We start from the raw sequence: 19199 nt of genomic DNA, 5'->3' as shown, positions 1-19199 counted from the left end.
GCTCTGTCAAGATAAAAATGAATATAACTGTTTCCTCCCCTGTGTTAATACCATTGCCTCAGATCAAGACAAGCAAAAGATCCCCCCTGCCCCCTGTTAATTTCACTCATCAAGACCAAGGAAATAGCCTGGCTACTTTAACTTAAATTTGTATTTGATTAAAATTAGTTTCACTTTTTGTTTCTCATGCACTAACAGAACTGTTATTATTATAGTGTATTGTGTGTATTACAGGAACAGCTAGAGATCCCAGGCAAGATCAGGGCCTCCTCACTGTTCCAGGCACAGCCTATAAAAACAGTAAGAGACAATCCCTGCCTTGAGAGTGTACAATCTAACAGGCGTAAGATGAAGGCTGAGAGAAGGGAATATTTAATATTATTCTTATATTAGAGATGGGAACTGAAGCAGAAAGACAGTAAGTAAGTGGTTTGCCTGAAGACATGCAGAAAGAGCTGGTCATTCAAACTGGATGTCACGAGCTTAGGTCCAGCATCTGAGTAACCAAGCCATCCTGCCTTCAACAGGAATATGCTAGGCTTTCTTCTGCTGCATGCCATGTAAATCCTTTTTAGTGAATTACAGAAAATAACAAGAAAATGCTCTGCTCTTCATATCAGGTTTTGTGGAAGTCTCATGTTTTTGGTTTACCCTTTTTTTGCAGTTTTCCCAACTATAACTTTACAGTTGTAGCATCTGCTCTGCAAGCAGCTTTAAAAATGAATTTATATCATGCTAGCTACAAAGGGAACACATCAGGTATGAACAGAGGGTTTAGTCACCGATTTACATGGCTCATGGTTTTGTCCCCTAAATTTATCATGACACAAGGCTGTATGTGCTTTGACAGAACAAAACAGATCCACTTTAAGACATCACACAACTGTTTGCTTCTCTGAGAAGACAGAAACATGTTATGCTTTTCTATGTTGTTTTCTTACATTGGAAACTTTCCTCTTTGGAACAGAACATGTCTTGCCCTAGGCTGTCACTGGTTATGTTTATAGTGTCCTAACCTTTCTCAGCGCACACCAAACAGATGTGGACAAAAGCAGGTTCCTCATTGCTTTCTTAAAAAAACCCCCCCAAAATAAAAAAAAAAAACAAAACCCCAGGAAGGGGTGGGTGTAGCATGGTTTGCTTTTTATAGGTTTGCCAAGTAGTTAGAGCATAGGGCAGGGCTAGGCAAAATACAGCCTGGGGCCCAGATCCGGGTCACCAGGCCATTCTATCTGGCCCGCGGGGGCCCCCCCAAAAGTAGAAAATTAATATTTATTTGATCCTGGCTGCCTGTCAAAGTTGACAGGAGCCAAGGGCATTAGTACCCAGGGGAAGCTAGTGGCAGGACCCAGCAGCAAGGCCCCCCCAGCCCTTCCCCCCCAACCAGAAGCCCCTAGCTAGCAGAGGCTTCTGGCCTGGGACCGTGGGGCTGTTCCTGCTTCCCTGCACTGGAGAGGAAAATGCAGCCTTCAACAGCTTGCCAAAACTTGGTAAGCAGCCCTTCACCTGAAATCATTGCCCGTCCTTGGCATAGGGGGTGGCAGACCCAGAGTCAATTCCCTCCTCAACCTGCAGAGGTTCATAGCTACATCTCATACTTTGTAAAGGAGTGCCCTAACGCTGGATGGATGGAGAGACTCTGCTCCCAAAATGCATTCCACTTAAAGGCAGTTTATGCAACCTACATTAAGAAGATGGTAAAAGCAAACAAGCAGCACCCCTCCAAGCAACCTTTAGTGAGGGGATCAGAACCCAATGGTCCTCTCTCCCAGGTAATGAATCCTGCATCTACCTGTCAGTCTTGCAAAATCCAGTTTGACTGTCAGAATACTCTTTAATTTCTGCTGCCATTTTACTTCCCTCTTGGACTAAATTTCCTCTAGAAATTATTAGCACAGGGTTTACAGTAGACAGTCTTTGACTTAAGTGCTCTTACATTGACATGTAATTGCTTAAAACAGTGGGTTAGATGCTAGCCAGGAGAAAAGGTCCATCAGGAGAGAGACTGCCTAGTAATGAAATCACCTGGAAGAGTCACCTTTTGGAGCTCATTGGAGGTCACCTAAGAGAAGAAACTGCTAAGCTGGATCACAGCCTGGCTAGGGTTACCATACACCTAGGCGGGGTAACCATGTCCTTTTTTTGAGTCCTCCTATCTCTATTCAGGTGGATTTGTCAAATTTATTTGAGAAAATGTCTGGGTTTTTTGCTTTACTCTGCAGGTGGGATCAGGGGGAGGGGCAATTGTAGGCAGGAAGCTGCAGGCAGGTAAGTACACCTCCACTCACCCCAGAAGCTGCAGCCAGGTAAGTCTAGGTTGGGGGGTAGCCGGGGCTGCAGCAGGGCAGGGGGTATCTGCCCCTTCCAGTGGATGAAGGGGCCTTTTAAGGGCCATGGCCAAGCCAGCAGCACAGGGGCCGGTGTCCGTGCTTGCAGGGGCAGAGTGGCCAGATGATGCAGGGGAGAGGGGAAGGTGGCCCATGGCCAGGCTTCCTGGTGTGGTGTGGCAGCCCCAAGCCTAGGGTGGAGGGTGCCACAAGCCTTCCCTCCTCTTCTTTCCAGCCTGCTCTGGAGCTGGACTTGCTCCAAGCCACTGCACTCCAGCCTAGTCAGGACAGGGGCAGCTGGGGCCCCTCTGGTGGGGCTGTTAGGAGCAGGGGTCTGCAGGTCAGGAGTGAGGGGCACCAGCAGGGCTGTGAGGGAGCAAGGGGCTGCTAGTCAGGAGTGAGGGGAACCAGCATGGCCCAGGGGGGGCAGGGTACTGCAGTTTGGGAGCGAGGGGCACTGGCAGGCCTGGGGTCTGTGGGTCAGGAGTGAGGGACAGTGGCAGGGCTGGTGGGGGAAGGGATGCTGTGGCTTGGGAGCGAGGGGCAACAGAATGGGCAGGGCTCTGCACAGTGCTGGTGTTGCCTTGAGAGCCACACAATATACTACATGCCATCCCCGGCCTGCCTGGCCCCAGCAAGCATGTGGCATTGCGTGCGGCTCTTGAGGCAACGGCAACAGCAGCAGGGCACAGAGCCCCAGCCCACAGCAGCAGCCCATCTCTGTCCCACGCACAAATCTTGGGGGCATGTGCCCCCCCATGTCTCTCCCAGGGTGCAGGCAGCAGCAGGACCCCCCCGGATGAGCTGCCTGGGTTCCGACTGTCCCACAACCCGGCCTGGGGTCCACTACAGACTTATCTGGTATGGGGGGTGTATGTGTGTGTGTACTCTGGCCCCCCGACCAATAATATTTTCTCCCTGTACCTATGGGTCCAGATGAGATATGAGAGAGAAAAGAATTCTTGTGAATGATTTCCTATTGGAGCAGCTGATCCAATAAAAGAGATCTATCGTCCACCAGAATTTTTGCCTCTAGCCATGGTGTGCCGAGTCATTATATGCAAAGCCCATATCTAGGTGTCTCTTTGCATCAAACATACTTCTGAGCAAACTGGCTATTAAACCAGAAGGCTCAAACCTTCAGGGGTGAGTTGTGGGAGAGGATGTGTTTAACTGTGGATCTATGAAGTCAGTTCTTGAGCTGGGGAGGATGGGCAGTTTCACCGTGTGTTTCAGTTCTCAGAAGGAAAGGCTACATGGTGGGGGAGGGACAGGGGATCTCTACAGCAGTGGGATCTCTTCAAACTCCAGAGCCTTAAAACAGCTGAGGCATCCCAGCCAGGAAGCCAGTGAATTTCCACCAGGAGGAGCCTAGACCTACAAGTGCCAGCTCGGTGTACTTCTTGAAGTACCTGTACCTTGAAGGGCCTGTACTTCTCACTTCTAAACCAAAAGTCAAGAGAAGATCAATAAGCCTGTTCCCGGTAACGGAAGATAGTAAGCATGTATTATAAACAGCAAGCTGCTGAGCCTGTGTGCACTGTAAAGGCTGCTGAACAGCAGAGCCTGAGCTGGAGGCCAGGTTGTGCTCCTGTAATAGAGGTGGGATGGGGTTCTCATTCCTCAGAGCTCTTCGTTGGGAGTGCTCTTATTCCCCTTCTCTCTTAAGCTTACAGTGCATGCTGATGGCCCAGCACGTCTAGGAGCGACGGAAGAGGGATCTGGAGCACTGGAAGAAGAAATAGAGAACAGAGCAAAGGTCACTCTGTTGAGATGAGACGGAGAGAACTAGTGCCAGGCATCAAGAACTCCTACCTCCATAGCATAAGGTGCAGGGTAGCTGCTTAATCATGGAAGGATTAGGCCTATCACTTGTAAAATAGGCCACTCATCCACTTGGGGCAGAGCCTTGCAGTTATCCAGACTGAAATGGTCAGGGTGAAGGCTGAAAGACTTGGATCTCTTTTTCTGATGAAAAACACCATTACAATTAAACAGCATTAAACTTATACAGTCTCATTCAAACACGAGATGCTGGTAAAAAGTAGTGTGCTTCTTGTGGGACTGCATGTTGTTCTACAGGTATTAATAGAGTTGTATGCATGCATACAACCATCTCCCCTCCCCCACCCCCCCACAACAAATCCAGCCTGGGTATTAATGACTATGTTAAAAAGTAATTAACATGCAAATTGGACAGTGTCTCTCCATATAGCATTCCTAAGGGCATTCATGTTATAGAGGAAAATAAATTAAAATACACACTGGAAAGATTCTGACTTTTAACCAAATAAGCATGTTTTTCAGAGCCCTATGGTGGTTTATTAAACAAGAATTTATGAAGGGTTAAAATGTGACCCATAATTAAGTTTGGGTAGGATTTGTGATTTGGCTATCTGCCCATGTGCAATCTGCAATGGCTTGATTAGCGAGGGGCCGGAGGGATGGTTTGATGTCGCTCCCATGGCCTGGTGAAGGTGGAAGAGCTCATGTCAATGAAGTTCCCTCCCCTCTCACTCTTTCTTTGTAGATCACAAACCTTTCTCTGTCACAGGCTTTTGTTGTGGTTCTAAGAGGCAAATTAATTTAATTAACAACTGACATTTTAGAGTTCTGACGTGGGAGTGAATTTTTGGGCATATGCCCTCCTTAATTTATGCCAACATAGTTGCGTGTTAGATCAGGTCAGTGGATCCTAACTCCACTGTGTGGTGCCAGGGAGACCCTATACATATATATATATAGATAGATAGATAGATAGATAGATAGATAGATAGATAGATAGATTTTACCTCTTGATATAATTTCTGGTCTTGGCCCCTGCCCTTTGCTGCTCTGCTGGATATTTAGCTCATCTGAGTGATACAAGTGTAGACAGGCGCCGTGCCATGGATACCACAAAGGCAGAATCTATCACTAGGGCAAATACATCTTCAGTTTCAAGCAATGTCTCTGTGAGCAGATGGTTGTATTGGCTGTGTGGCATCGATTTATATAAAAGTCCAAAATTATACAGCAGTGAAATAATAGAGTCATTCAACTGTGCAGCTGAGAGTGGATTTTTAATATGGACTGCATAAGAAATCCACAGAACCCGTAATGTTGAGAATACACCTCTTGGTCCTCAGCCATTAGCAGAATGCAGTCTATCTGCGTTGCACTGAGTGCGGTAGAAGTAGATGCAAGCTGGCTATACAGAAGAGGCCAAGATAATGTCTTCAATAATTTAGTTATACTAAAGCTTGTGAATTCCTAATGGTGCTATACAAGTCACTCCGTTGGTAGTCTTTCCAGTTAGCACTGCATACTCTGCAGAAATGGTAGGAGGTACATGTTAAAATAAAGAAAGGTATCTGTTTTCTTTCTTATACCCATCTGGGTATATGAGGTCTGTAGAGATGGGTTTGGAATAGCAGCCAAAGGCACATAGAAAATGAGGCCCTAAATGGAGAATAGGAATTGTCTGTGTATGTGATACAGCCAGAAGGCTAGATCCGCAGCTGCTGAAAACCGATGCACAGATACAGATTTCAGCAGAACTACACCAGTTTAGACCCGCTGAGGGATCTGGCCCAACAAGTCATGGCCATAATAATACAGGCGGGAAAAGGAAAACATGAATATTGAATGCGAGAGGAAGGTATGTATGTATTTGATACAGCAGAGATGAGGCCTGGCCTTGAAGATTCAAACAGTGTTACCAAGGTCAAAACTGTGTAGTACGTGCATGCACATGCACACACGCCCGGTTCTGCAAATCCAACCTGTCAAACGCAGTCCAATTCGGACACTTAACACTTCCGGTATTATTTCAACCACTTTATTCAGGGAGCTGTATGCATACACTTATTTGTTCAACTTGGTATCTTTCCTATCTGGGCTCTGCCCAATAACAAACTAAATCTCCTACAAGTATCAGCTTTATGTATGCTCATCAAAGAGGTGCATATAGATAGATACAATGTTTACTGCTGTGTGATTGCTTTTATACAGGAGGGGGGAAAAATCCCTCTAGTCTTATGTATAAATTCAAACTAAGCCAACTCCTGCCTGGCTGCTGATAAGGTGCCCCAACATTTCAGGATTTCTTGTTGGCAAGAACGCAGCAGATAATACATCCGTTGACAAGGTACAACAGATAAGAGAAAAATAAGAAACAGGAAAATATAGATGACTATCTAAATCTCCCCCATGTATTCATTATTAGATGCTGGATCACTAGAAGCTCCAGTGGCTGTCTCTTGCACGACATTTTCATATTTCTGCACTCTAAAAGCTCCCCTGTCATCCTTTGAAGACGTACAGTGTAATGCAACACAGGATCAGTTCCTCATAGCTGTGGATACAGCAGGACACTTTCAATTGTTCTTCAGTCACAGCAGAAGTTGGAAAAGGAACCGATGTGTTAAAAATGCTCTGGCTGCAAAGACAAATGGGGCCTGCCTTTAGATTCAGAATGAAAAAAGCAGTTTGGGCAGCTTCTTCCACACACAGAATATAAGCTCATCCATATCACTGAGGTCTGGGGGTGAGAGTCTCACCCTTGCTTACCCCACATGCGGATGCAGCAAATGGCTGGAGAAGAGTTCAGTTAGCACAGGTGCTACATCTGGCTGCTGTGAGTGGCCCTGATGGTGCCTACTTTACAAGCTGCCGTGCAGGGGGCATGTTGGCAATGGAAACAGGGTGGGAGGACTGGGGCTGTTTTCAGGCTGTGCTGAATTCTAGCCTAAATGCTTACATCTACAATTTGTCCTTTCAGCGGCTGTTGTCTGGATGTGAGCTGCCCGAAATGTTTTCTCAAAGCGGGTGGCCAGTCATTCTGAGAGTACCAGCCTGCACAGTCATAATGGAACGAAGGTGAGTTCACGTTCCAGCGGTGTGTGCTTACTCGGCACCCTCACGGCTTGTTATTGCAATCGTGAGCAATAATCGTAACATCCTTAAGATCAAAGTCTCCTAGATGCCTAAGGCTTTGGTTGTCTTCTCGGAAGAGATTGCAGTCTATGTGTTTTCTGATAATCTCATGAGATGCATGCTGCTAGCACTCTTTTAACTGAGATTTGAAGACTGAGATATTACGAGACATGTTTTACATAACAGCTACACATTTCAAAATGTGTCTCCACAGTAATTGTAACATGTATAAATAATCTATTTAATATCTTCTCATCACTACTTTAAATTTTCTTCAACTATCCATCATTTTTGCAGTGGTCTCACTTGAACTTTGTGGTCTGCTCCAAGTAAGGGAAAAGAGTGAAGATGCCAAGGACGATGGGTAGAAAACACGGCAAGAGCAAGAGGAATCAAAGAAATCAACAGAAGGAAAGAGGCAGCAACATCTTCCACAGAAAACAGCAGAGTAAGGACAAAGAACAAAGGCAAGGAAAGATCTGATAAAGGCAAGAGGGTGTAGTAAGTAGCACCGGTTGCAAACTTTCTGATAAAGCTTATTTACAGTGACAGCATCCACTGAATAAAACCAAAACTTTGTGGGAACATGCATTTCCTTTCCAAAAGGATGGGCTTCCTGGTGAGAACTGAAACACAGATGACCCCTCGCCGATCCCGGAATACAGAATAATCCGGTGTTGAGGGCACTCACCAGGACTGTGGGAAATGAAGGTTAAAACTCCAACCTTGACCTGGTCCAGATCAGGAAATGACTCTCCATCTCCCATCATACCTCAGGAAGTGCTCCATCCACTGGGCATTGTGGTGCTGTCTCTCTCGTTCTCTTCAGTAGGAGCTGTATTTTAGGGCACCTATACACATGCCCAAAGCCAGCTCCAATGCATGCTAATTAGCATGCATCAGAGCGGACTTGATTAATCGAGTCTGTTGGAGTGTGCTAATTAGCGTGCTCCAGCAGCCTTGGTGTCATGTATTCAGCATCCCCGTGCTTCTAAGTGGTGACAGGGGCACTTTAACTAAAGCTCATTGAACAAACTTTAGTTAAAGTGTCCCTGCCGCAATTTTGAAGTGTGGGATGGTGAGTATGTGAGATGCTGTGGGCGCTTTAATTAGAGCTGGGAGGACAGCAGAGGTGCAAGCCTCTGCTCCAAGAGGAAAGCTTTAGAGACTGACCTTAGGGTCTGGTAAATGGGGCACTCGCCCGGGATACGAGAGCTGCTTGATGTTCAAATGTTTGGTCTGTGTCAGGCAGGGTCATTTTTTATTAAAAATTTCAAAAGGGGTTCATCCCTTTGGTGATCGTTTGGATGTCTGAGATCTGTCCAGTCCTTTGGACTGTTTTCAGAAGCAACCTTTAATTTTACTGAACTATACAGTTTTAGTGAAGTCGATAGGCGCGGGTATCCAGATTTAGGAGCAAAACTGCATCCAGAATAAAGATCTGAGGGTTTAATCTGTCATTCTGTGAACTGGAAAGAAGGAGTTGACCAGGACTTTTGCAACAAAAAGCTACGTGGTGTTATTTTAGGAAGGCTTTCCAGCACATAAGCTTGCCTTGTTATAAATTAAATATTTCCGATAAAGGTAGACACCCTTTTATCACCTTTCTTCTGATTTGTACATGAATGCACCAATACAAATCTATATAGCAGTTAGTTAACTGATCATTTATATGCACAATTAATAAACCGCATGCTTAACTGTGGAAACTGAATGTGAATATTACGCACGTGCATTTTTGTACATTCAGTCTTAAAGATCCAGGCCTCAAAATATCCACTAATATTCAACTAATATATATTTTTCTTATTTCATAATGGAAATTCAGTCCATTAAGCGACCTGTCCACAAAGGTACTTTCCTGGTCCTTTGGCACTCTAGCTGGCCACTACACACCTTTTTTGCTAAGCACTCCAGTCCAAACTAGATTAAGTATCAAGACTTAGAACAACATGGTGCACGCGTCTAAAAATCGTTATTACTTGCAAATAAGCGCTTTAACTTTGGATGAAAATTTCTAATTAAACTTGTGAAGAATTTTGTACATGAAAACATCTTAAAGTACTGGAAAGAACTGATAAAAGGGAATGCGCTACCTTCTGCTGAAGAGAAACTGTATTTGGAAAGAACTTGCTAGTCTCATAAAACTTTTAATAGGAAGAAGTGAATCAAATTGGTTAATTACCATTTTATGGTTGGTAAAAGGGCAAATTACATGCCATCCATTTCTAAACTTCTAAATGTCTCTGGTGCTTTTAATTAAAGCTGCCATCTAGAAACTACTAAAGCAATTTTATGCAATTAGTTATTTATAGGTTACCATAATACACCACTCAAAATATGATTCAAGTGATTTGCAGTCTTGCTTTGTGATCTCTGTCATCTTTACTTCATTGCGTGTGATGTACGAGAAGCAAAATGCTCAACTGCTCTTTATTAGCTGGAACACTTCTTTCGGTACCTGGACTTCAATGTTGCTGCTCTTCCGACAGAAGCATTCAACAGCAAAGATGAAAGAGAGCAAAATTATTTTAAGTGCCCACGCTGGATGAAAATGTCTTGTCTTCAATTTTGAGCTGCAATGATTGGGGTCAGATTTACTGCTGATAATGGCTTGCAGAAAAGTGAGTAACTGTTTCTTATGCATTCAAATCTGGGCTGCAAGAAACTTGGGGAAAACTTGACTTTAAAAGTCCAAAAAGAAAACAACCCAACCCAACATCCACCTCATCCCCATAAAACAACCTGCTTTCCAGGTTCCTGAAACAGAGATAACCATCAACACCACCTGTTAGGGTTGAAGTGACAAGGAGGAAAATAAGTATAAGGATGACATGACAAAATGGAACGAGACTTGCTCTGTCTCTGACTCCAGTAAAACAGGCCGCTGTGTTCAGGTCTCGATATCGGCCTCAAACAAACATTCAGTTCTAGTGGCAGAAAACTTCCAGCGCTAGAAACGATTCCAGGAGAGGAAGCCGTACACGTGTCCAGTCTGCCACCACTCCCCTCTCCCATGCTCCACCTGCATCCCTAGACCAGGGTGATCCTATCTGAGGAACGTATGGGTTGCTCCAGTCCGCCTGTCCCCAAAGGGCCTGGAGAGGTGAGGCAAAGCCCCTGGGCACTTCTCACACCAGGGACTCCCACATGAGAGGCAGACCGGGCACTCGTGGTGCTGTTCCCTCTTCTCAGCTCCTAGAGCCTTTCCCCTGTTCAGCTTGGAAGCCTTTTCCCACCTGGCTCCACTCCTGATTCCCCAGGAGGAGATAAGTGAGGGGGAAAATGTGCAGACATTCAGTCTCCCACAAGCAATTTCTACCTCGCTGTAGTCAGAATGGCCATTTATTGCAGTAGGAGAAAACGTTACGGTGTCTGTATGCTTGTAGTTTCTTCTGAGAGCAGCGATTGTCCTGGTAGATGCCGAATGTCTGCACATGGCCATCATCTTATTATGTAGAGGGCAGGGCAAATTGTTTCATCATTCCTGCTTGTACCCTTCATGCTTCGTGGAATTTCACACTTCTTGCTTTTTCTGGATTGTATGGTAAGCTTAATATGCATGTACTGGCTTGTAAAATAGCAGGGACCTCCTGATCAAATGCTAATGACTGCTATTACCTATGGTAAGCAGGTTGGGGGCAGGGAGATTACGTTAGCAACTAGCTTCATTTAAGGATTCTGCTCACATCAAACAGAAGCCAACAGGAGGTTTTCAACTGAGCTAGTGTTGGCCCTAAATGAACTATTGACATATAACAAAATATGAACATATTTAATTCCAGCAAGTGGTTTTTACAGCTCTTTTTGTGTTTACATTTGCAAGAAGTGCTGCAGATAGAAAGCTAGAGAGCCGTGACTATTTTCAGAATTAAAAAAAAAAAAAAATAAAGCCTTTCAAACTATACCTTTTTCATGACCTGTCACTGACAGTGTCCAGTGGTTTCACATCAAAGTTTGAACCAAAAAGGGCAAAAACATTTTCTTTGTTTCTTTAACAGGATTTCAATCACCTTTTTAAAATTAAATCTTTTATTTAAGTGTTTCTTAAATTTTTTTTATCTTAAATTTCTAAAGCACCCATATTCTACTTGTCTGTAAGCAGAACTGCAGCTTTTCTGCCGAAATTCTCTTCTCAAACAATTTACGCTTCATCTGTGCTGAAAAGGACATATCCCAGGCCTCACTAACAGCCTGACTGGGAACATAATAAAAATTCAACAGAAATTAGTAGGCAAATAGCTCGGGGTATACGGGGCAGGCAACAAATGACAGATGCACAACTGCTTTATGCGACAGGCAATACATTAACTAATACTGGGGAGGGGCTCTGTGTTCACCTCTTTGCAATTCTGTAGCAGGGACTGATTTGGATCCAGTGTGGGGAAGAGGATTTACACCATAAAACCAAACCCAGGCAGTTATGGTAGAAGCTTCTTGGTCAAATCCTGCGCACCCTGCATGCAAGGTGGGGGGAGCTCGTGCTGTCCGGCTCCAGAAGCTGAGCCTCTATAGCAGGGGCTGCGAGTACCCCTATCCCAGCTTACTCATAGCTGGATGGTTTGAGCGCTCCCTATCTAGAGGTAAGTTTGGATCCCCTCAGGCTGAGGATGGTCTCTATTCTTCTCTGAGGGCCATTTGCCTATAAGTTGGGCTTTGTATCATCTAACTTCTATGACCCTTTGTTCCTTACTGGGTTTGGAGCCCATAAGCTCCTAAATGCCCGAGTCTTTTTTGAAAATGAGACCTAAATCACTTGGACTTAAATCCACAAATATATTAGCCCTAACCACTAATTCCCGCTGCTTTCAACAGGAATTAGACACCTAAGGAGGAGTTAGTCCAAATGTCCTTCTGAGGATCAGAGAACAGCAACAGCTTAACTCCTTTAAAAATCGAGGCCTGCATCTTAGGTGAGGTGAGACTTTCATCGTTTCCCAGTTTACAGATGGGATGTCTTGTCCTGCCTCTTAAGCAACTAGCTCAGATTTACACAGTAAGTCATTGGCGGTCCAGAATCCTAACATCTGGCCACGTGTTTTAAACTATCCGCCAGCCTCCCAGCATGGTGACTGTGGTTCTGCTGATCGTCACTAAGCCCACTTTTTTTTTTTTAACTGAGAAATTTAAAAAACTGAAAATCTGGTACTGGGTGAAAGTCAAGAGTCTCGAATCTGGGCGATGATTAATATTATCCTATGTAGTTATTCCTTCATTTTCAGTATCTGCTTGTATAATAAATGTGTTCAGCCTGTCACGGATTTTATTTTATGCCCCCACCTTGTATCATTTCACATTCTTTTTAAGTACTTGGTCATCTATTACATGACTCATTAGTTTGACTTCTCGGCAGAATTAAAATAAGTTGCAGTAAAAATAATATATTGAAGCTCAAGTTTCAACTACATCACCCATGCCTGCTTAAAAGCATCTTTCAATGTCATTTCAAACTTATATACAATACGAGGGGATTCATGCTCAGTCAACCTCTTGGCTTCATTTTTCCCTTCACTCATTCAATTAATGAAGAAAGCTGTGAGTGTTTGTTTGCTGGCTGCGAAATAGAAGTTGGAGAAACTGGTTCCAATCAAAAGAATTGACTAATGTCCTTCTAAGGAGTACCACTTTATTAAATTCCATCACCAGGCATTCATCTTCCCATGTTCCTCTCTTCTCCCCTCCAAATAATAAGCATCTAAACACAGTCACCTTGAAGGTAAAGATACCGAGAAAAATTAAATGAAAGCTGATGAAGGCTCTTGCATTATTTAATAAGCTTTCTTTGAAAGTTTAAAGTTTATTTGAACAACTCTCATGAAATGCCTTATGAAGGTCTTGCATGCCAGAAGCAAAGTGCCATATACTAGAAAAATTGATATCTATTTTCAAAAAGACTCCAAAAAGTAAAATATTCTTTGAAATAGATTTCACCCAGGACAGCTGATAATATATTAAACAAACAATAACAGGTAAATATGGATTTGCAGCAGCTTTTTTTTTTTTTTTTTTAAATATATTCCAGGTTTTCAAAGTGTTTTGCCAAGCACTACTACTTAGGTCTCACAGCACCCTCCGGGGTTAGGCATTACTACATTTACTTTACAGACTCATGCATTGAGTCATGGGGATAAGAAGTGATCATTCAAAGGCACAGAGGGTGTCAGCAGAGGTGGAACAGAATTCATGAATCATGACAGCCTGACCCCAGCGAGCTGTTGAACCGTCTTCCTTCCCACCATCATTATGCATGTCTTGTGATTTAGTATTATGCTGTTTAAACTGCTCAGATTTTAACTTCTACTGCAGAAGAAAGGAGAGCCAGGACAGGAATAAACAAGATAGAGAGGAAAGAAACAGGAGAGAAGAGATTGTGCTTTTGTATCAGCGGCTAAAAATGAAATGAGAATAGCCTGACTAGCCACAGAGGAACCTATTTCCAGCTGTATTGAATGGGAAGTATCTATGCAGCCTTTTCATCTGCAACACAAGACACTTTTTTTCTTATTGTAAAAATCTCAAAGGAATGAAATTAGAAGTGATTTATTTGGTCGTATGTCTAATCAATCTCTAAATGACCTATAGATACATTCCCTTAAAGTCTCATCCATACTTCCAGTCTTCCAAAAAAGAAATGATTATGTTACTCAGACTCCGTTCATCTCACTGTAATTGCAACAGAAACACAAATTGACTTATCTTCTGATCCAATAATCTGAGTGATTATTTTAACGACAAGCAAAATGAGCAATCAAACAATATCTTCACAAGATGCATTCTACTAAATACGTTTTTTTTAAAGCTTTTGTCTCTGAAGAATACCGCATGTATAAAAAACCCTGTTTTAAAGGGAGAGGGTTTTTGCCATTGGTAAGATGGTGCTTTCAAACTTCTTAAAGGCCGAGGGAAAACTTTGTTTTGATTATTATTTCTTAAATTTCAAACAAAGACCTGCTCTTGCTGAATGTATGGCAAGGAAAAAATACAAGGCAAGCCACAAAACCCGGCTCTGATTATGAAATAAAAAATAACTTTCTTAGTTTCTCATAAGGAAGGAACTGTTAGAGCAACAGGTTTGTGGAGCCATTCTTGCAGAGAATGCTCATCATAAAAATATGTATTAATATATGTATAGTTATTAATATTGATCATTAATCTTAATTCTATTAATATTTATTAAATATTTATATGACAGTTGTCCCTAGAAGCAGAGGCCTCAGTGTTGCGGCCAATGGCATGCGGTAAATGACAGCCCACTACAAGACAAGACATGATTTAAGAGGCGAGTGAGAAAAGGAAGGGGAGGCACCAATGATAATACTTTTTAAAAGCATGATCTCAATACACAGCCAATAAAGAGAGGCGACCAGAGCGCTCCCCTCTTTAGCTGCCACCAGCCTGATTTCATACGTTTTGTCCACAGTTTGCTGGCTGGCCCATGGCTCATGAACTTCAAGTTCATTGTCAATCAAAAAGATCCAAGGTCCTTCTGAGCCTTGTGGTTGGTAAAACGAATGTAGGTTTAACAGCCACATAAAGGACCGACTGGCAGGCGTCATGCTTGGCTGCCTTTGACCTCCCAGCCAAAATAAGAACGTACCAGTTTACAACTGGGTTGACTGGGGGGAAGCTTTGGCACAAGTCCAGAGTGGAGTTTGAACTCACATCTCTGGAGCTGCCTTAACTGCTCTACTGCTAGGCCCCCTTAGGCAGTAAATTAGAAAAAATTAAAAATTAATGTTCATTCCCTGACTTCAACCTCTTATTTACGAAGCTAAATATATATAGCTATTTTTAAGGTAAATGCCATGTTACAAATTTCCACCAACATACTTTCTCAATAAGTAAGAAAGAACAGCTAATTGTAGTCTAATTAGATATAATCAATTGTGGTCAGCAATAATACATAGACTCTTGTTTTCTTGCAAAGGGATCTGAAAACCTTTGTTTTCTACTATTTTCAGAGTTGATTCAGTACATTAATTAGCTGCCTGAAGATTAACATTTATTTTTACTTATCTCGCACTTACCTTCCATCATTAAAGACATGGCAAAGTCACGCGGGCTATAATTGCAACGTGTTGTTTAGCAAAGCCTTAAAATTGGGTTTATTGTTTGTCTTGGAAATATTTTTGCCTAGATATACATTCTAATTTCCCACTGATCAACAGCTTCCCTTTTTTTAGCTCAAAAAACTAAAACATCAAACTTTACCTCAGAGCTATTCATTAGGAGTTCACAGTGTGTTAACAGGAATGAACAAGCTGCAGCTCATTTACCTCTGTTACGTGAGGTGCTGGGTCCCTTTCGCTACTGCTGATTTTGATGGGAGCTTAGGGGCATTCAGCTGAAAACATCAAGTCTTATGCTGCAGTTTACTGTTACTGCAAGGGCTGGTGCAAGTAGATTAGGTTTTGGCACAAATGATGGATGAACATGACACTTTCAAACAGCCCCTACAATATGGCATTTGCTTTGGAAACACAGCGGCACCAAACATTTTAGTGCCAGTCAGTGGGAGAATTTTTTTTTTTTTTAGGTGCATTTGATGGCCAAGGTCAACTTAGTGATTTCCAAATAAGTACTGTCTTAATGGACCTCAGATTTGAAGAGCACAGATTTCTTGGACCTTAAATGCACGTGCCTAAACTCCATGAACACGAGGAGAATTTACTCACATGCATCAAGTATCAAAATGGACTTGAACCCACAAACCCTGAAAGGCAAAAAAGGCTTTTAACGTATCGTTCCTACCTCTAGGACTGTTGAGGGAAGCCTCGGCTGCTCTTCCGCCATCTCCGCAGTGACTCTGATCAAATGGGAGGCACTGATCACCTGTCCCTGCAACCACATCGTAGTTCTTGGCCAAATCCTTTGTTTCACTGAGAGATTTCGCTTTGTAGACTCTCCTGGTGTTGGTGTCTGACAAGTAGAGGGATTCTGAGGCTGGGTCCACAGCCAGGTAGTACTTGTGAGCTGGACTCGTACTAAAGAGAAGAAGAGCAAAGTCAGAGAATTAATGTGTTCATCATGCTCCCTGTTTGAAGAAATTTACTTCCAGCAGCATGGACCATCTGCTATCCTTTTTCTCCCTGGGTATACCTGTGCTGTAGTGACAGCAGGATACTGCAGACATACCCAACCTAGCTTTAAACTAGGATGTGGGAACACGGCATGCAGCACTAGTAGCTGAAAAACCAACCAAAAAAAGTTGGCTGGTTAGTCCATGCTGGACTAAACTTGCAGCAGCAATTGCAAGGTGGATATACCGACAGTTTTCAAAAGCAGAAGCCTTTTTTTATATGCATGCTAAATGTCATGACTATCAGCATTCAAAACCACATTATGACTTAAAGGAGAGCAGCAGGGTACCCCACAGACTGTTCTGCGTAGGCACAAAAATCCACTTCTGGTTATTTTTATCCTCATTTAAACATTAAGTAACACGAAGGTGTGAAATATGGTGCATTAATTCATGCCTACTATGTTGTCAGGAACAAGGCGGAAGGCCAAGTACCGTCAATGCAACTAGGCGTGAATTAATGCACCATAATTCACGCACTGAAGTGCCTTATTGAGATGATAAAACGTTATTTAAAAAAAATATTTACACATGTTAATTAAGTGGTAAGGCTCATGAATTCTAATAAGTGAACTGGACTGCATCTTATCAACCGATCAGATTTTTTTTGTGTGTGTGTGTGGTTGCTTCTTTCTGGCAGCTTGATAATCTAAGCAAATTTGCTGCTTAAGGAAGCCCTCTGAGATGGGAAGTAACAAGTACAATGGCTTTAATTCTGCCAAGGTTGCACATGTTGGCCCCAATCATAAAGCGGGAATAGGAGCAGAGTCTCAAGCTTGTGCAGAGCGTGATTGAAATCAGGAGATTTCTGTGCAGACACAATCCGGGCCGCTGCTTCCTAAATGTCTGTACAAATTCCAGCTAATTCCCAGAGCCTGAGAGCGGATGTTTCCTCGCTGCAGTGCTCTCTCTGGAGGGAGAAGAGCATTTCTGACAGTCAGCTATCCTGAAGTTTGAACTTCCAATGTTTTTCTGTGACATGCCTCAAGGCTGCTATTTTTTCAGTACATCATATTCAAATTTCTTACAGGTTTATACTCTGTTACGATAGTTTGCTGTCATGCAGTTGAAAGAGACGCTGTCAAAAAATCACACTTTTCCTCCTGAAGATATTTTACTAGTGTTGCGGTGAGCACCTGAGATGAGTGTAATGCACAGATGAGAGTGAGAAGATGTTTCTGTGTTTTGTCAGCTCCCTTACGTGTGCGGTGAAGCTGACACTGTACTGTGTATACTTAGCTTCCCCTATTCACACGGGTCTTCCGCACCGGAGAAGAAAAAATATTTTGGAGAAAACATGATGATAAATGCACTGCCTTTGCCAGGGACTTGAAAGTACGTGTGTAGCACTGATTTCTTTTAAACTGAAGATTAAGTTGACAGAGCCTATTTCAAGATCAAACCTTTGCCTGACTGAGGGAGACACTAGGGTTTGCTGACCATTTATTAGATGGTCCTAAATCAACCGAGCAATATTACAGACCCCTGGAAAAACATTTATTAGTGATAATGTATATGAAGAGATACATATCCTTTCTTTCATTTAGTCTGGTTTATGAATGCATTTGGTACTGTATTCTAATTTTATACATTCCAGCAAGGCTCAGTTAAAATGTCTTATTTCCATTTATGGGGGATTTTAAGAAACCCACAATATAATCATTTTTGATAGAGCCTGATCTTCCAAGGTGCTTAGTGAATTCCTGAATTCCCACTGACATCTAATGGAAGAGCAAGTCCTCAGCACCCCAAAGATTGGACCATAAGGTCTATTAGTCTAATTCTGGCTAATCACAAGTTTTTTTATGAAAGGGAAAAGAGAGAAATGAGGGAAGAGGGAGAGAGAAAAAAGGATTCTGTTAGACAGGAAATAAGGAAGAAGGGAGATACAGAGGAGGGACAGAGGATTGAGAGAGGATTGGTGGAATGAAGGAGGTGAGAAGGAGGGAATGAGATAAATGTGATTAATTGCGGTACCAAAGACTGCCATTATTCTGAAGCTAATTAAACTTTTTTTGTTAAAAATATTAGGACTGGTCACTTGTGGGGTTTGCAGTTGAAGTTCAAGAGCAATCTGGACTAATTGAGCAAAGGGTTTTTCATAAAACCCTGCTGTGGAGAAATGAACATGGAGAATTCAAGATGTTAAATGTACACCACTCAAGTTAAAACCACAAAGTACCAGGGGTCATTATAAACTCTCCTCTTAGTCATGCTTGTTGTCATTAGGTATAATATACTAGCTTTGAGAAAATGCTTAACGCCACCTGTGGTTATAGTCTTGAATACTAAAATATGCAAAAATGTTTAATAGAAATGGAAACACCCCCCCAAAACAAAACTATATCTGATCTTTGGGGATACATGGAATGAAATCTGTATCATGGCCTGTTTTAATTAGTAATGTTAAAAATTGTGTCAAGTGATCTAATAAAATATTTACAGTGATTTCTTTCAGAAGAAACTATTTCCTTCTCTGAGTTCTTTACCCCCTCTGAGTTCAATGCCCAGATTCCAGTTCACTAGTTCCCAAACAGCTTTATTACTTGGTGTTAAAAATACTGATTGCAGAGAGTCTAGGAAACTAATGGAACCAGCCTGACCTCGTGAGGGACATACTGAGAATATCAATGTTTTTGAACAGAACAAACAAAATATGTCTAAAGGTCAGTGTGACCCAATTGGAAATGTTCTCTAGCTGTGCTCCACCAGCTTTTAAAATAAAATTAATCTTTGTGCAATTTTTGCCAGGGGTAAGGTAGGCAGAAAGGAGGAATGGACTGCCCGTGATTGATGCTGACTGTATGCTATACTGTACGGAGGGGGAATGTACTTGGATACCATGGACGGGGGCACTGTATAAGGACCTGAATCCC

General features: G+C 42.7%; 1 protein-coding gene across 2 annotated transcripts in view; it reads right to left on the bottom strand.

Annotated features, from left to right (window-relative positions):
- The window catches only part of TENM1 (teneurin transmembrane protein 1), a 490026-nt gene that overhangs the window by 106728 nt on the left and 364099 nt on the right, over positions 1-19199 (bottom strand). For both annotated transcript variants that reach the window (XM_019521566.1, XM_019521567.1), the window contains one exon: positions 15996-16228. In XM_019521566.1, coding sequence (XP_019377111.1) covers positions 15996-16228 — 233 coding nt within the window. The remainder of the gene's footprint in view (positions 1-15995; positions 16229-19199) is intronic.

The sequence above is a fragment of the Gavialis gangeticus genome, unplaced genomic scaffold (genome assembly GCF_001723915.1).
Source record: "Gavialis gangeticus isolate Ggan-Ray unplaced genomic scaffold, GavGan_comp1, whole genome shotgun sequence".
In the NCBI taxonomy this organism is placed as follows: domain Eukaryota; kingdom Metazoa; phylum Chordata; order Crocodylia; family Gavialidae; genus Gavialis; species Gavialis gangeticus.
The sequence above is the reverse complement of the archived record's forward strand: the minus strand, read 5'-3'. Positions and strand labels throughout refer to the sequence as shown.